The 19,041-nt window shown below is 41.8% G+C and overlaps 1 protein-coding gene across 1 annotated transcript in view; it reads right to left on the bottom strand.

Moving 5' to 3' along the window:
- The window catches only part of GNA12 (G protein subunit alpha 12), a 40,641-nt gene that overhangs the window by 7,839 nt on the left and 13,761 nt on the right, over positions 1–19,041 (bottom strand). Inside the window, exon 3 of the mRNA XM_071443933.1 lies at positions 187–237. Coding sequence (XP_071300034.1) covers positions 187–237 — 51 coding nt within the window. The remainder of the gene's footprint in view (positions 1–186; positions 238–19,041) is intronic.

Genomic DNA, 19,041 nt, shown 5'->3' with positions numbered 1-19,041 from the left:
AAACAAAAGCTAAGCTCCAGTTTCAGAAAGCTGCAGTTTACTGTTCCTACAGAAAGAACACTGAATTTAATGCGTAATTATTTCATAAACAAATGAAAAAGCCCAAGCAAACCCCATTAATCACAGCACACTCAGGCTCTCCTTGTCCCTTGGAGCTCTGTGCTTCAGAAGGAGAAGGTTTCTTACCAGCTGACCGATCCGATCCAGGTTATCCAGGAAGTATTTCACTGATTCACCCTGTGGAAAAGCAAAGATAAGGCAACTGAGCTTGTGGCTAGGGCAGCAAATCCAACAGAACCAAGGCTTTCTTCCCAACATGAACTGAGATCTAACAAAGCAATATCACCAGGTCTGGAAAAATCAAAGTTGTGAAGAGATTTACACAAATGTTCAGATCTATCCAGTAAATCTCTACAATAAAAGAGTAGTGTTATCAAAGTCAGTTCTTTGACTTAAAAGAATTTGGTTTTTTTCCCCCTTGTAAGATAAGTGCAGTTAACTGACACTGAGTGGGAGTAAAAAATGAAACACATTTACAAGAAAACAGTGTAGTTTGTTTAAAATTCATAACAGTGAACAAAAGCATATCCTAGAAAAGTGGAAGATTTAAGTCCCCCACAATTAATGGTGACTTAAGCTAGACTTGCTTGTCACAAACAAAGGAAAAAAGGAGCACTTCAAGGACTTGCTCTTATACAGACAGCTCCCCTTCTGGGCTCAAGACTTTTAATAATAGACTTGCTCATCTTGTAAAAAGTCTTTCAGCAATTTTATCAAGAAGAAAATAGGAACATGTACAGGGAGAAGTCATTCTTGTGTGAAAATTTACTCTTGTGTAAGAGGACTGGGTGTTTTATCAAACAAGCTTGCCTGGGTGTCCCACCCAAACCAAAGGCCTCTCTGCATTAAGTGGGGACCAGAAGCCCTGCACAGACTTTTAAAGAAATAACAATATTGTTTCCATACATATGCAGACTACTCTGGAGTAAAACCCTCCAGCAAATGCTTCCTTTCATGAAGAAGTAATTCAGTAAGTCTTCTTTATTGTTCAGGATATGTCTTGGAGTTGTAGCCATGCCATGAGAATGATAAAGTGGAAAATCCTGCTGCCTTTTAGTGATTTTAGGCAGGAAAACCCACTCTTTATCATGAAGCAGGGCTGTCAGTCATGACCAAATGACAGTAGGTGCCCTCATCAAGTCACTAACTCAGAATGGAACTTCCTCCAAGTGCTCCAGCTGCAATAAAGGCTCCTAAACCATACATCCTCCTCTACACCATAGCCCTGAGACAGAAGAGAATTCCTGCCCCCAGCACAACTCTGAACAGATGAACACAACAGCTCATTGTGAGGAATCAGACTGGAGATCAGAGGATTCAGTGTTGGACAAGTACACACTCCCAGCATAAGGCACACACAAAAGGAGCTGCAGCTTATTATTTTCTAACATTTAAAACTGGAAGTGTCTTTTCATAAAGGAGAGAGAACACATGGATTTGCAAAAGAGTACCACGTATCAACAAAAGATTTACAATGGATTGCTGGCAGAAAAAAAACCACTTCTTTTTTTGGGGGTGGGGTGGGGGAGAGGGGAAGTTTCCAAAGAACAATTGCTCTAAGAGCTTCCTTACAATCATGAATTTTCATAAGGTGAAAGTAATTTCCTGTATTTTTTGGCACTCTGTGGATCAGAAGAGATATCACAGACTGCATGAATAAGAGAAAAGGGCTTCCTGTACAGCATTAGTCATATTCAGGAGATGGGAGAGCCCAGAAAGAAAAGATCACTGAAGCTACAAAAAAACCCCTTCTCTATCTGTGGTGCTCCATCCCAAACAGCTCCTTCAGACATGCAAAAATACTGCAAAGGGGCCATTTCTGATGGACATTCCTCCAATTTTCTACCCAGTTGCTTCAAGAGTCCCTGCCTGTCTGTCTGTCTGTCCCCCCTCCCAGGCTGGAGCAGGAACAGCCATGTGCCTGTGAAATGCAGGGACACACAGGCAGGATCTGCCTCCCCTCATTCCCACCCCAGCATCCATCACTCTGACATTCTGCACATTGATAGGGAGCTAAGAAAATCAACTGATTAATGGAAAAAATACACGTTCATTTCTGCAGTGATTTAAGGAAAACAGATTATTCTCTAGATTCTTACCCAGCTCTTATTAACGTTGCAATTAAGCCACATAATTTGCTCAGGGAAATTTTAATCAGCAATGGCAAAGCACTGGGAGGGCTGGGTAAGTCAGGTGGCTGGAACAGGTGTGAGCACCATATGCATGGTCTGACAGATCTGAAGGAATCTCAATATTCTCCTCTAACACAGAATCCAAAGGCATCCAGTTCTTAAGTCAAAATATCTGTTTCCAGCCAAAACAACAAATCCTCAACAAGCTCCAGAGGGTTTGAAGTTTAAAAACCCTCAAAACATGAAAGCACACAAACATGAAGGGAGGAAAAACACCCACCAAAAACGTGCCAGAGTAATAAGCCCAAAGCCAGTGCGCACACTCAAAACCTCCTGCCTTAATGATTCCCTGATTAATGATTCTTTATTAAGTCCTAGGGAAATGTGAACTCAGTTCCTGCTCCAAGGGCTTCTGGAATAACCTTGTCCTACATCTTAGTCAGATTTACAGCAAACTGGGATCTTCTGGGAAGCACATTCAGCTCCTCCAGGCAGCAGCACTCACAGGCACTGGGCATTAACTGACGTGATGAGTAACATGAAATGTATTAAATGAGGAAAATATGGAAACTCCAGGTTTCACAACTGTTTGCTGTTAGTGTTTCTAATTAGAACAATTATGCTAACTGAACATTCCTTTCTGTATTCATTTTTCCTAGTCATTCAGACAGCAATATTAATTACATCTAGAAGTCAAATTCACTGAGTTTTATATCAAGCTGCACTTCACGGGATTTTTGAATTCCACTAATAAATTATTATTTATGCAAAGCTGTCTCATGCTTTGGGTATTACACACACATACAAACAAATGCTTATGTATATAAATGTATGTATTTAAATATACACGCACAGTTTCTAAATCAAAGTAGATTTTCCATTCAAAGCAAGTAATTATCAAAATAAATATCAGCTGCCTCTTTTGTGTTGAATTATTTTTTCTCTTTATGACACTGGCCATAAAGAAGCTGGTTTGGCTTTTTCAGTGCAAATATTTAGTGTTTCCCCAATATTCATCCAGCCATTCAGCTCCATTCAAAGCTGGCTTAGCAGTTCAAGTGCTTTCCTCCTCCAGATCTCAGCCAGTTATTTCAGGTCCATGACCATGACTTCCTATAAAAGTGTCAGCAAATATTTGCAATTGATTCATCAGATACTAAAAATAACTTTATGCAGATTGATGCCTTCAATTTCAATATTTTAATGGTTCTGTTGGGGAAAAAGAAAGCTTATTTTAACATCACAATCTATTTCAAGCTATGCTTGCAATGTAGAAATGAAAGCTGAAGTTATTTATAATATATGTATATTTATACCCTCTATGTGTATTTATACAAAGTGTAACTACCTAAATATAATCACATCTTGGTGTGTTCACTTAGAAAACAAACAAAAAAGATCCAGATCAGATCTTTTACAGGCTGATGTTGCAAGAAAAACTGTGGCAGCTCCAGAAACTTCCTCAGATCAATGGTGCTCATAGAAAGTTGTTGAGCTTCTGCCTTTCAGATTCAAAAAGACTCACATCTTACAATGTCCTAACAGTACACTATTTCCTTTAAAAATATTGTAACATTATTCATGAATAATGCTTTTAAAATATGAAAGACTATTTAACTTCAACCAGCACAATTCTGAGATAGGAAGCCCTGTTCTGTCACAGTCCCAGCAGTCTGTCAGTGAAGCATTCACACACTGACATTTCTTATTTATTTTATTTTTAACTAGTCCTCGATTAGTACATTTCACACTGGAAAGTTACAAGCCAGTTGGCTATTTTTATGGATTCTCATCCTCCTGATAATAAATCAAGATGTTTCAGTGGTGTCTCCTGCACCCACAGCCCGTGTTTTACGGGACAGCTGTGGGGGAGGGAGCACTGACCTCTCAGTTATGAATTTTATGTAGCTCAGATGATCCCATTTTAGTGCCCCAGAGTACAGCAGTGACCATTGGTGCTCCTCTCCTTGCTGCCCACACAGGAGTGACCACAAAGCTGGGGTGACTCATTCTGTCACTCTGAGCTCCCCTCCCTGTGCAGTCCAGACCCTCTGAGTAACACTTCTGCCACTGGGACCAAGAGAAGGACTGGGAGATGCTGTTCCCATTGTTCAGGAGGATGAGTCACTGGACATCTGGGAACTGGGGGAATCAAGAAACACAAACAGAAGGCCTCAAATGAGCCCACAATGCAGTATCGTTATTGGATTATTTAAAAAAAAAAAAAATTGTTATTCTTTTAAACTGGCCTATCTGCAGTATAAAGTTTGGTGAAGCCAGAGAAAATAGTGCAATTTGTTTAAAAAGTGACTGGTGGAAGAGAAAGGGAGGAAAGTTGAAATGTAAACATATACTCCTGCTTCCTGAAATAGCCCTCTAGAACTCTTTTTATATGCTAGATTATTTTGACCACAGCATTCTCAAGGGGCGAAAGCCCTGAAAAAAAAGAATCTTTAATCTACATACTTTGTGCAATGTGAATGCCATCTTAACATGAGCTCCAAATAAGTCACCATGAAAATAGTGATTGAATTCAACATCCCTGTCCCTTCAGGCTACGTTCAGAGCACATAGGAAATCTCCACACAGAAATATTACAACTAATCTGGCATCACTTCCTTTGCCATTGATAGCCTCATTTTGGGCAGAGTTCCCAAGCAGTGTTTACTGCATGAAAATAATGCACAGAAAGCTTTAAAAGACCCCAGAAACTCAGCAGACATGTTCTGGAAGGCCAGAATTTATCAACCTGCCACTGTAACCCTCAGTTATTCAGAGTGAGCCTTGGTCAGATCATAAAGGACAGTGACACATCCCATTGTCCAGCTCCCTAAAATACTGGCTCATTTCAAACTTTTCCTGCTGAAAAGCAGTTCCTCTATATTCTGCTCTGAACTAGAAGACTTGAAAGGGGACCCTCTGTTCCAAATTGGCTTTTTTGCTTTCCTTGTCCCAAGGCCTTTTTGACATAATATTAATTTAGCCCTTCCTGATCATTCTGTCTCTGGCTGCTAAATTTAGAGTGCACAATTTAAGGTAGACCTGTCAGTCTTAGCTTGTTTCAGATGATGGATTAAACCACAGAGGAAGGAAATGTTGTACTTCAAGGAAGCATCTAACACAGATCAAACAGAAAGACAAAATACAGATCTAACAGAATTCCCACACTACAGAGAAACAGACACTGCAAATAACTGCCACAAACTGCAGCAGAGTCTGCAAGGTGAGAGGACACTGATCCAGATAAAACACTGATCCAGATAAAACACTGATCCAGATAAAACACTGATCCAGATAAAACACTGATCCAGATAAAACACCAGTGGTGGGCACCCACCCTCTGCTCAGGAGCTGGGAAACATTCAGCAGCAGGGCTGAGAAACACAGAGGGAATCCAGGAGACCCTAGGAAGATGTTTGGGAATCTCCCAGCTCTGAGACCTTGGATACATAAATGGGATGGACTGAAAGCATTGACAGAATTTCATCCAAAGCTGGCCTTTATTTAAGGAACTACTCCATGATGGCTGCTTGAGACATCTACGGACAAACAGCAAACTTGTAAGCAAAATCTTTGTTTGCAAACACTGAGATCTCCCCTTTTCCAGGTTTCCTGGGATGTCAATCACCTCTTGACTGTAAGGGGTCTGAATGTCACCACTTGAGATGTTTTAGAAAAGCAAGAGGCCCAAGGGAGAAGCAAGGCTACAAAATAACCAGGAGCCCAGTACTTTAAAATGTTCAGGAGTTAGATCAGCCAAGTTTTTGGGTACTGAAATTAGAACCAAAACCTCACCATCTAAAAGTGATAGAGAAAATGATTTCCTTAGTGAGAGGCACTGGACACAAGCAGCAGGATGACACCCTGCCACCACAACACACAAATCCTTTGGAAGTGAAGGGGCTCAGGCTCTGCACCCTGCTTCTGCCCAAGGGCTAAAACTCTCCTGAGGGACAGCTGCAAACAAACAACTCCCCCTGCCCAAGCCCTTGGGCTCCTTCAAGAGATTACTGCTAAATCTGCACTTCTATTCAGCCTCACTGCTAACAGGGCATGGATTTACTGCGGCCAGAAATGTGTTCTCTCCTCTCTGACAGCTGATGAATTCAGTATTATTTTCCAAGGAGGTGAGCAAGTCTGTGCTTGTTAAGAATTCCCCCAGAGGATGCTGAAGTAACCCAAATTGCCCTGAAATGCTGATGCCCATTGGACACTGCAATTCTGTTCTACAGATATTCTACATCCTGTCTGGGCATCGAAATTTATTGACACAAGACAAACATTAATTTTTCATTCAATCACCAGCTCCAGTGCAGAGACCAACCACTTCTCCTTATTTAAGCTGTACAGAATTCCAGCTATCAAATCTCCCCAGTGTTATTTAACTTCCTCCTTAACTACAGACTGAGCTCCTGGCTCCCATCCAGCAACTCCAGTGCTTATCCAAGTTGCTGCTATCTGGACCCTACAAACATGCCAACTACAAAAAAAGTACCATATGGTTCCAAACTTCTAAAAATTACCTCTTCTTTCTCCTGCCTGTTCACACACTGTAGGTATCAGATGTTAAGGTCTGAAAATATTTAAAAAATTCATTATTTGTCATCTCAGTCCAAACAGGCAATGGAAAAATTTGTTGGGACATGACAGGGTGGGTTTATATCAACTCATCCTCCATGACACATGGCCTAACTGTGCTTTGCAGCATATGGAAAATAATAGGTGAAAAATATTTATTTAATTCTCCAGAAAAACTTGAGGTTAATCAGAGCTTCCACATCAGTACTAAGATTTGTGGAATCCTGTGACTGAAATTCCAGCCTTGCAGCTAAGAAACACTCACACAGGAGCAGGGTTCTTTGCTGAAGGGCAACTCTTAACATGTGTTAGCTTTTTCCAGCAATCTAACACAGCAATTCTTTCTCCCAAGCGCTGCAAGGGAAAACTAGAGTTACATTTTTTCCTGAAATTCTAGGTATTTCTACATCAACAGGATGTAGATGAGATAAATTACTCTTGGACTAGGTTAACAATTCTGTCCATTTGTCTCAAATATGCACACCAGCAGCAGTGCCTCCAGGAAGAAAGGAATTTTCTGTAATAGACTAAGGCAGGCTCCATCCTACACTAAAAGTTTCAAGAAATATTAACAAAAAATCCCTGTAATTTTGATTTTACTCATACTTACTATCTTAATCACTGCTGTTTCTGCTTCACAGATTTGCAGTGGCTGGAAGAAAAACAGGTGCAAACAGCAGAGAAAACAGTACTGGCCACAAACAAAACACAAAGTGTAACATAAATATGTTAAATGTTAGCTTCCCAAAAAAATAAATCTAGACAAATCCTTAACCAGACAGACCTGCACATCAGGGATTCAGCATGTCCTCCCCTTCACTGACCAGCAGCTAGCAAGAGTTGAGGAGTGGATGCAAGGGACCAAATTCATGTGGAAGAATCACAGCTATGTTTAAACAACTAAAATAGCCCAACAACTGCATCCAACATCAGCAGCGAGCCCGGCTCAGAGCTGGCACGAGTGGCTGCCAGACCTACTCCTAAGCATCCCATGGAAGGATTCCTTCCTGTTTCCCTGCCAACTGTCCAAGGGAATTCATTGTCTGCAAGTGCTGCCAGGGCCCTTTCATCTCCTCTCCGGAGTTCTCGCGGAGCCGAGCGAGCGCGCGCCAGGCTCAGCTCCTCGTTCCAGGCACAGCCACATCAGCAGCACCCCAAAAGCAACTGAGCCAGCACTGCTAGGACAAAGTCCTGAGCTGCACAAGGAGGGATGGAGCCAAGATTCTGGCCCATCACCAGCAAATTATCCCATTTATGCTCACTGGGCAGCTGCCATGGAGAAATGGGCATTTTCAACCAACAGGGCAGAATTTAGAAGCAGCTGGATGTTTCTGCATCCCCTGGAATGATGCACAATCCCGTTAGTCCTTGCTCCCAGCAGGTCAGAATGCAAACCTGAAACTTGCTTTGTTTACAGGAGACATCTGCAGAACTAGAACAGACAGTGACAAAAAAAAAGCACCTCCTGAATTAATCTAGTCAGCAGTACTGACTATCTGATCAAGACTAAATCACAAGTTTACCAGCGAGTTTCCCTTTCAAATCTTATCAGATCAAGGGATGGGAAATAAATATCTTAGATCTTGTGGGCTGAAAAAGCAGCTAACACCAGCCATGAGAGAATGTTGAGCTTGGACTTTTCCATGGCAGGTGGCCAGCTGGAAAGCTCAGCAACTTGGATGCACTTACAAGAGGCATAACCTTGAGTATCTTGCAGAACGATGCTTCCTGCTCCACTTCCACACCAAAGATTTGCTGCAGTGTCCTAATGCTCCACTTTCTGGGGAATATCAGCTCAGATATGTCATGGTGACATTTGTCTGTTGTTAAATGGTGACTCTAAGGATTGCAAAGTGCCATTCATCCCTCATATTTTTTTTAAATTTTGTTCTAAACAAGATTTTCTCATTTTGTCTGTATGTATACAACTGAGATGTTTTTAGATGGGCTGAATAAAATGATGGCCTTGCAAAACTCAGAAAGCTGCTCAGAATCTGAAAGAAAGGTTGCATTTTAGCTGAGTTTTACCTAAAACCTAAGTCTTAGCTGCACTCAAGTGTGCTATTTAACAGTTAGATTCCTATAAAATCAAGTGTGTAGAGAATAGAGTGCAGACAGAAATTAAATTCCACCTTGCTTACATTACTCTGAAGTTGTGCCCCATGCCCATTACCTCAGTGCCTGGCAGGCTCAACCACAGACAGCACAAGGCTTGCAGGTCTGAGGGACTCCTCAAAGCAGCTCCACAGCTGATTCTCAAAAATCATTTGCCCCAGAAACAAAAACCTCCTTTTTCAATAAAATTTTGATATTTGTTAATTCTAAGAGACTTAGATTGACCAGGCCTGAGGTGCAGGTTCTGACTGTTGTTACCCTGTCTGCCTCTCCAGTGCCTTTCCCATCAGTGGGAATTCTCATCCTGCATTACCTTGCAAGGTTTTTTATCTATGCACATCAAAACATATCAGCTATCCGAAATATTCTCTCCCTTTGTGACATCTGTTTTGGCATGAGGAGGAGGAATTATTCAAATCTGCACTTAAATTTTCACCCTATTGATACTTCACTATGAAGATTTCATGCAACCTGGACTACTTTCAACATAACTTCAGAATTTGTTCTCTTTCAGGTCTGAAAACAAATCTAAAGATTAAATCTGTGATTAGAAATAGGTGACAGCTTCTATCCTTAAGGCCTCAGCTACACACAGAAATTAATCAAGCCACAGTGGAAAATGAAGTGAGTTTAACAAACTTTTCCAAGCTGTTGAGCAGACTAGCCTATTAAAAAAATCCTAATTAAAGCCTCGGTCACATCCTACTGAACTGGAGAGAGGGCAGCAGTCCAGCCACGTGGATGGCCAGCTGAACTCCCTGCAGCAGGAATGCATGTGCTGGCCTGGAAGAAAGGACAGAAAAGGAGAATACAGTAGGTGTTCTTTTGTCTCCTGCCCACATCCAACACCATGACTGATTCACTGCTGTACTCTGACCAGACTGAAACCACATGGATCAAAAGCCTTGAATCCAGAGGTGGAATTAAATGGGAAAGAGTTCCATCAATAAACGAGTACTTTTTCAGTTTGAGATTCTACTGAGTTTTCCAAAGTAGAATTAAGGGAGTACCAAGGAAAGCAAGTCAAATTAAGAGCTTTGGGGGTGGGGTGGAGAGCAGACCTTCTAAGGACAAACAGCAACAGTTTGTTCAGGAGCAAAGCCAAGTGAAGCACAAGTCTGCCTCAGTCTGACTGCAGGAATCTGTGTTGTATATAGAGGAGACATTTGAAAGGTGTCAATAAATTACTTCTCAGAGCAACATGTTTTCCACTTTCTCAAACAGAAAATCTTGCATGATGTTTCCAAGAAGTTTTCCTACCCTCCCCCAAATCCTGAGTCAATAATTGAGACAAACAGGTTTATCCTCAGAGCTGCTTTAGGTGTAGCTGCAAACCAGAGAAGGTGGGGACCAAGCTGCCTCCTGCCTTTGTGACAGAAGCTTTTCCAGCAGGGCAGCTGAGAAAGGAGAAGTGAAACACTGAGCTAACCTCACCCTTCTCCTTTGGAAAGGGCACTCACCAGCTCTGCTCCCTCCACCAGTGTTTGTTATCAGCTGCTTGGTTTGTAGCACTTTGGAGCACTGAGATATTTCCTGGAACAGCATCACATTCAGATGCATCTTAAGTCATCTGTCTATGAAACCCTCCCCTGCTGCACAGCTACCACTGCACATAAACCCAGCAGTCAAGAGTCAAACACTGCTTCTTCCATTCCTCTGCTCACCTCCTCTTCTTCTTCCACAGTCAATACCTGTGGAACAGAGCCTGGATTTGAACAGTCTGTGACCACTTCAGATACTCCAGTAATTCAGAACACAAACACTGAAAAAACAACTCTTTGAGGTACAGGCATCTTAGTTTGGCCTCAGGAAAGGAACCATGCTTGGGAGAAGAATCAGTGAGATAAAGACACTGCCATCACTCCTTGGCAAGCACCAGGTTAAGAAAATTTGTGCCCACTTGTGATGGCCATGGCTTGTTCCTTCCCCACTGTGTCACCCCCAGGCTGCATCTGCCCCTTCTCCAAGAGCAGCTTCCAAAAACCCCACCCAGCACAACCAAGAGCTCAGTGCAAAGCAGAATCCCCCAAATCACCATTTCCCATTGCTCACTGGCATCACTGCCCAGAGCTACAGCCCAAGGTAAGCTGGAGCCAAGAGTGGTTTGCATTCAGTGATTTTAAGGCAAACCAGGCTTGTTTGGGAGACAGCAGGAGCAGGGAGAAAACCAGAAGAAAAGTAGGTTAAAGACATTACAATCTTTTGGAGAAGTCATTGCAAAAAGGTCAGGGTTTGGATAGGTAGCAAGGGTACAACATCACCACCTGAGCAGGTTACTGCTGCCTCACCATCCTACCTGCATTCCCCTCCTCAGCTTTCTGTCAGGTCCCATCTTTTCAGGAACATGGGCTCATCAAACATAATTCACTCTCATTGTGATAAGTAAAGAACAAATTCAACTATCTGCTAAGTATAAAAATACAGAAGATATGCCAATAAGACTTCCTCATAAAAACAGACCTAGTTTTTAATGATTTGCTTATTTGTTCATCTGTTCATGTTACTTGTTCTTGATCCTACATAGCTTACAATAAACTAGGATATTCAGGAAAGCCTGAAAGCATTCATTACCCATTATCCTATTAAATTCAGTGGCCCCTTTGAAAAATCCAAGCCTTAACCTCTTACTGTTTTTTTCTCAAGGGAACCTTTTAGAACATTTTTAAAGGCACTGAAAACCCCCTTGCTCGCTGTCCCAGTTCTAGGTGAAAAGTGCAAGGTTTGGTACCAATAAAAAGCTGAATGGGTACCAAAAGCAAGCTGAATCACTACAAAGAACATATAAATGAGGTACAAAAGGCTGACTTGTAAAACTGGAACTTTCTGAAGTGCACTGTCAGCACTGCTGCTCCGAGCAGAGAGAGCCATGTCAGGGAGACAGGCTTAACAAAAGCAGCCACCTCTTCTTGGGCAGTGCCTGTTTCCCCCCCAGCTTCCTGAAACCAACCACAGGGTCAGAAAACTGCTAATACAGCACACAGCAAGTAGCAGGAGCTCTCTCTTTTCCTTCACACAGCTAAGCCAGGCCTTGCTGATCTTCAGGTAGTGCATGCAGCTTTCATACACCAAGAACTTTGAACTCGCCTATCATGGGAACAAAAATATAAATGTCTCCTTTTCAATTGTATCTTTGAGACTGAATGGATGAAACCAGTCTGACAAGAGGAGCCCTCCCACTAGAAACAGTATTCTTTGTTTTCAGGCAGGTAAACATTAACATATATGTCTGTGCATAATGAAGTATTTTTGTAGCAACTCAAATAAAAGTTTTCCCTGTGCTACCATGACTTTAACCTATGCAGATGCTCATTACTGAGTATGTGAGTTCTCTCCTGCTTCCATCAAATTTCAGAAGGAACTCTTCATTAGACTCCCTCTGTCATTCAAAGGGTTCACCTTTAAATGTGCCCAACTTCTCAGATTTCTGGAATACATTTTCATCACTGGGAATCTCTAAGCTGATAATAGTTGCAATTTTAAAGTCTCCTGAATGATTGAGGTCCCTTAGAAACTTTCTAAGTATGAAATTAAACAACATAATCAAAGCTAAAGGCTGCTCACTGGGCTGGATTTGTCTCTGCCCAGACCTTTCCTGCACACTAGAAAGGGATAAAGAGATTACTCCAGTGGTTTGTAGCTGCAGTTGGGTACTGGCTCAGACAGCCTGAACTGAAAGTTTCCTTCCTTGTTTCTCACAGCATGTGCCAGCATTTCTTGATGGGAATGCAAAGATTAATTACAGCTGTACTTGCTCTGAACAAATCCTCATATTCAATACAGTCCTGCAAGATTTAGAGTAGCACTAATTAGGGCTTAGAACAACAATTCTGCAAAGACAAACATACAGAGTATTTTTTCTAATTATTTTATGCATAATAAAATTAAAGCTTCTTTCCAGAACCAAGGTGGCATTTATTCTCAAGAGCTGGCAGCCAAAAGGACTTTTCCAGCCTAAGAACATTAGATTTAATGTTTCAGTGCTGTTGTTGAAGGTGAGACAGCAAACAATAACCACTTCCATATGCACACAGAAAGGTAAGGATGAGTAAAAAACCTTTTGGGTCACCCAGACAGTTCTTTAAGGGGCTCAATTACTAAGAGGTACAGACAAAAAATGTTTGTACTTGGTAAAATACATATAAGAAGAAAAAAAAAATCTTTCAACCGGAAAAATGGCAATCATTAGGCAAGAGGCAAATGCTTGCAATCAATTTTCACCATGGCAGCTGCAAATATGAAGTTGTTTCTCTTATTTATCTTAACCACACCAAAAACACAGTCAGGATGCATTGGCTTCCAAGGGCCAGCAGCAAAAAGCTCCTACAGGAAGCCTTACATAGCTTTTTAATCTGCCTTCAAGAATCTGTAAATTAAAGGTAGGTCCACACTCAGTCTGAATTTCAGCCTTTTGGTACCCACAGAGAGCAGAGCATTAATGAAGTGCATTAATTGCACATCTTACAGACTTTGGAGGTGATTTTGCCCAAAGTTTTTGATCTTTAAATAATGTAAAAATTAAAAAATGCTGAGTGCTGGGAATTCACTACACAGAAGAGCAGGACAGCCAGTAGCACAGCTCTTTTTATTCAGATCCATCTCAGCTCCCATATGGTAGGCATATCAATTTCTTGTTATCCACTTATTTATTATGTATGATCTGCTCATTACTTTCCATCTTATCCTCCCATTCCATGCAGGCCACATTTCACCCAGCTGTTGCACTTTGTCATAACCTAAGGTCAGGAGAAATCCATGGCAAGAATCCTCCTATTTTCCCACACAACATTTAACACTCAATGCTTGGTTGAGGTTTCAGGTAGGTACAGTCACAAACTGCTGTTCTCCAAGACTTCTCCACTTGCACTGTTTTTAAAAAATCATCATTCATTCATTCATTTCTGGTTTCTTCTTATTTCTCTCCAATAGCACAAAGTACTTAAGAATGGCTAATAACTGTTTTACCCATCACAGCTTTCTTAGGTTGCTTTTGCCTCAGAGAACAGCACTCGTCACTGAGAAAAGATTTTGAGCAGATTTTGCAGGAATTCAAAATGCTTTGCAGTGATTCCCCACATGGTTGTGAACCCAGGAATCCAGCCTACTTTCAATGCAAGTTCTTCTCACCTCTTGTTCAATGGCACTTAAAGCAAAGCTGAGGGCACCAAGTGGAGCATTCCTTGCTGTGGGTGACAGCCAACATCTCCACCTCTGCCTCCTGCTCAGGCTGAATCCTGACTGGCACAGCCAGAGCCTGCCCTGCTCCAGGAGCTCTCTGCTGGCAGCAGGCCCATCAACATATCTCACTGAAACATTCATTTTTAGAATATTGCAAATTTAAGACTAAGGATTGAACTGCAGATGCAAACTGGCAAACTCTACAGCCTTAGCCAGTACTCACACAGTATTCTGCATGAAGGTTTCCAGCTGCTTGTGCTTTGCTATCTCTCAATTTTTAATAAAACCTAAACTATAGCTCACTAACTAACTCCTTTAACAAAATACCACTTCTGTTTGAGGGTTCTTACTCGAGACCTTGCTCTGAAAAAAATGTTCCTGTTTGGTCACAGAGACAGGATTGGAAGCCAGGGACTCCAGCTGCTAATCCTTCCTGCTGCAGAGCAGCCACCAGGCTTTGCAGGATTACACTTAAACAAGCAATTAACTTCCCCTGCTGCACAAAGATGAGTCAGACTCCAGAACCTCACCATAAACTTTGGAGGTCTTGGGATTTGAAACAGAACTAGAACTTAAATCTGGATCTCTGGCACTTAATTGCTGTGAGACTGGCTCAAAACCTTGCTCAGATATTTAACTAAGAAGCATCTTCATAACTCTCTCTTCCATATGAGTCCAGAGCAAGTCAGTGATCTTTTGTTAAAGTCTGCAAGTCAGTGATCTTTTGGGTTAATAGGACATCTTGTTTCAGATCAGGCCACTCTTTCAGAATTCTAACATAAAACCAGATTATAATCAACTATTATTTTGTTTTATATAAAAAATACAGCATTATCATTCCTTACATGTACTAGCTATGATTCAGACAAGCCAATTTACCATCCACAGCTTCATAATTAGCTTCAAAAAGAAAGAAAGTATATAATATTGTTAGATACAGATGCACTTGACTTTCAGCACTAAGAGTGTGCAAATACAAAAAAATTAAGGCTCAGCAACAGCAAACATGAGTTTCTGCTTTGTAGCTTTCTGTCAATCCCTTGTTTTGTAAAAAATGTTGTGGGTTAGAGTGGTATGTCCCATCCAGATCTAGAAAAGAAAACAAAAAAACCATGTAACTTCCCAGAAATAATTTAGTTTCACAGGAGTTCTGCAAGCTAGGAAATACCCATGCAGAGCTCAACAGTAATTTGGCAGAGTTGCTGCCTAGTCCCAATTACATGCATTAAATTGTAACAAGATTTCCCAGGCTGGCACTTTGAACAGTGTGGTTATTGCCTTTGTACATCTCACCAGCATTGGTCAAGCCTCAATGGATTTCACTGATGAAATATGAGAATTTCACAGCTTTGGGAAAAAAAAAATCATCCTTGCAGAATGAGCAACATTCAGAGAGTCTCTTGTGTAAGCTCATATTCAAACAGTAGTTTGCAAAGAGAAGAGCTGATTTTTGTGTTACAGCCAATTGTATAAGCTGGGCTTGATTTGACACTCGGTGTTTCCTCAAGTGCAAAGTGATTTACAGCAATGCCAGGCACAAGCATCCCTGCATTTCAGGGCTCTGCCATATGTGCTGAGAGAGCAAATTGCCTACAAACATGCTTTTGGGGCTGCCTCTGCTCTGCCACTGCATCTTAAAGAGAAATCATCAGTTGGAAACTTTGTGCTTCAGGATTCAGGAAATGGCTGTTAAAGTGCACTGAAGAATTCTGACAAAATACAGCCCATTGCTGTAGATTTCATTGAATGTGTCACTTCAAAGTCACCTACTTCACACATTAAGTCAATTTTCTCCTGCCCCATCTCTCAATTCACTTGGCTTCAGCCAAATGCTGCCACAAAATCTCCCAGTGCCTCAGGGGCCGACGTACAGCCCCACTGCTGATTACATCACTGCATCATCATTTCTGTACAAAAATAAAGACATTGAAGCCACAGTTTGTCTACCCTGAACCAAGAACTAGTGTGAATAACTGGTGCCTCCCCTGCACACTGGCCAGAGCACACAGCTGACTGCCTGTGGGGCTCTGAAGCCATCAGCTCCTTGCATGGGGAGGAGGCAGCACAAAGCTCTGCTACCCCGAGGAGGAGGCTGCTCCCTCTGCAGTGCTCACTGCTGTCCTGGCAGGCAGAATTCAACCAATTCCAGGGGCTGCTCAAAAGAAAAACAGCAAACCCCCCAGTTAATTCTCAGAGGGGTGACCCATGTGCTATTGCAAATATCCCCCAATTCCCCCTCACTCTCACCCAGAGAATGGTGAATGAATATAAAAGAAAGGGTCTTTAAAACATTTTCCAGAGTCTTCCCACAAGCAAGGCTTCAGAGGCTCTCAGTATTTGAAGTATTAATGGAAGCGTTCCATACAATTCCCTGTGCACACAGCTAAAAATAGCTATGGACACAGTACTAAGGTTTTTGTCTATATTTGCAAGAGACTTACTTCCCTCTCAGGAACCACAACTTCCCATTAATGCTGACATTTATTTTTTCTTTTAAAAAGAGCTATTAAAACACCAGAAAGTCTTTTAACACTGCAGGGAACATCAATAATAATATTAATACATCGATAACAATCTCAATTGATATTCTGGTGATGGATCATGAACATATTTTTTATAACAACAATGTCAATTTTGCTCTAAGAACTGATAAAGGCACATGATGGCCTTGGCAGATCTGCTCATCATTATCCATCTGTTCTGCTCGTGACAAAAATATAATTTTTTTCCCTGACAAGCCCCATTTGTCCCATCTTTACCCACAATGACATCAAGCACACCAAGCTGCAAGAAGCCAAAAGAGTATCTAACCTTGTGTCACTTTTTGTTCTGGGCACATTAAAGAGAAGTGAATGGCTTCTCACATTCTCACAGTAAAGACCTGAGAGGATGGAAAAAACCAAAAAACCCCCAAACCACAAACCAAAACAGAAACCACACGACCAAAGCAATTCCTACCTTGGCCTTGGCCACCATGGTTTATAGCATAAAAGGAAATGTCACTACTGAGTGAAAAAGAGCCTGCAGACACAAGCAGCCAAACTCCCAAATACACCCCAGCAGCTGCCATCAGGCTGAAACTGCAGAAGCTCCCAGCCTCCTGCTCCCCAGGAACATTCCCTGTGGGATTTGTCTCCTCCTGCTGGGACTGGGGGATCTGCAGCCCCTTGCCCAAACTACCACGGGCACCCTCCAAGGAACAAACATCCCCGGGACCAAAATATTCCTTTTGAACACCCAGACAGAAAATGGGTGGGGGGATAATGAGGCCAGGGGAGAAGGGAGAAGAATCCCATTCTGATTACAAAGGAATTCCTATTCCAGTAGTTAAAAAACGAGGACAGACGTGACAATGGAAGCAAACATACAATGGAGCTTTTGTCCCCAAACTACTTGGCTCCCATACAAGGAACAGAGGAACTTGGGTTGGTGGGGACTGGCTGGGGTAGGGGAAGAGAGAGAGGCTGATGTTTGTAAAAAGAAAGCAAAATTGGTTCGTCTGCTTTAAGAGAGGCTGGGAAGACAAAAGCAAAAAGAAAAAAAAAAAAAAAGCAGCCTTCTATTGTAGAATCCACCCACTCACTTCTGAAATGCTCAAAGACCCAGACAGGGATTTACAACCAGCACTTGTAGGCACTGAGAATGAAGCAGAAAACACTCAAATGCCCAGAGGCAGCTTCTGTGGTGCCAGAGAAGCAGCTTTTAGATTGCACAGGGTTATGGTCAGAGCTGTTTTCTTTCAACAAGTTTGCTACTGCTGAGTCAGTCACTGAGCTGGGCATTGCAGACCATAGGAAGGCACCTGCACACTGCAATTTCCAGCTCTAGTCAAGCAACCAACCAACCAACTGCTGTGTTTTACTTTTTAACAGCCCCACAGCTTCCTGGAGAAGCAGAACATTCACAAGCAGACCAATAATCCTACAGCTTTGAAGCCAAAATAACAACAATGATTTATAAAAAAAGCTGCTGTTCAGTTGACTGCAAGAGGAGGGTGAAGAAAATGCCAGTGCTGAGTGGGGTTGTTTTTTCAAACAGTGTCAAGGCACATACAGAAAGATCACAGTAATGTAAAGCTGCAACATTTTGGTGATGATTTAGGAACTATTTTAAAGATAATAAATTCAGTTTAAACCAAGCATATTCCATTTAATAACTTGCTTATACTAGGGAAGAAAGAGAGTGCTGATGCAGAGGTTTTCTTTAGCCTGAGTTAAAATCAGTTCAGAAAAGATTTATTTTCTCAGAGTCCACTATATCTGGCTTCTATTTATTTACACAAGTCTATATCCAGCAAGGGTTTAAACTAAATGAAGGTATGGGTTTATACATATCATATGCAATTACAAATTAGGCATCTCCTTAAACCACCTCTTTCTTTAAAACATTATGTAGTTTTAATTTTTTTAAAGGATTGTACAGTTGCTTATTCCCATATATTGAGGGAATCAGACTTCTGCTGAACTTAGAAGCAAGATATGGAAACTTGTTCAAAGTATTGAGGTGTTAATAATTTGTTCAATCCAGAAGCAGCATTTATAAACCTTTTATGCAGCCAAGTGCTTTTATTTAGTCACAAGTCAGGCACTTCCTGATCCCCTGGTGATGCAGCCTGCACAATAAAATCACAGCACCCAGATTTTCATGCTGCCAGTGCCACAGATGCAGGATTGGGGTGGAGTTGCAGAGTTTTTGTGACACAGGTGGCTGCAGTATTGGCAGGGTAACAGCCCTGGAGCCTGCAGCGGTCCCAGGTGCCCCAGTGACACCGCCCAGGTGACACCAGTGGCATCCAAAAGGATGCACCATGGAACTGCAGCACAATGTTGAGGATGACAGCCTCTCAAATGATCCCTTGCATGCCTCTCTGCTTTGTTTCTGTGGGGCTTTTTTATTTTTTTGCTATTTCCTGTTTAATCCTCTAAGCCAGGGAATGCAGAGGTAGGCCTGCTACTTTTGGAACACAATTTATTCAACAAAT

Source organism: Agelaius tricolor, unplaced genomic scaffold (genome assembly GCF_023055355.1).
Source record: "Agelaius tricolor isolate 1412-34295 unplaced genomic scaffold, bAgeTri1.0.p SCAF_19, whole genome shotgun sequence".
Classification (NCBI taxonomy): domain Eukaryota; kingdom Metazoa; phylum Chordata; class Aves; order Passeriformes; family Icteridae; genus Agelaius; species Agelaius tricolor.
The sequence above is the reverse complement of the archived record's forward strand: the minus strand, read 5'-3'. Positions and strand labels throughout refer to the sequence as shown.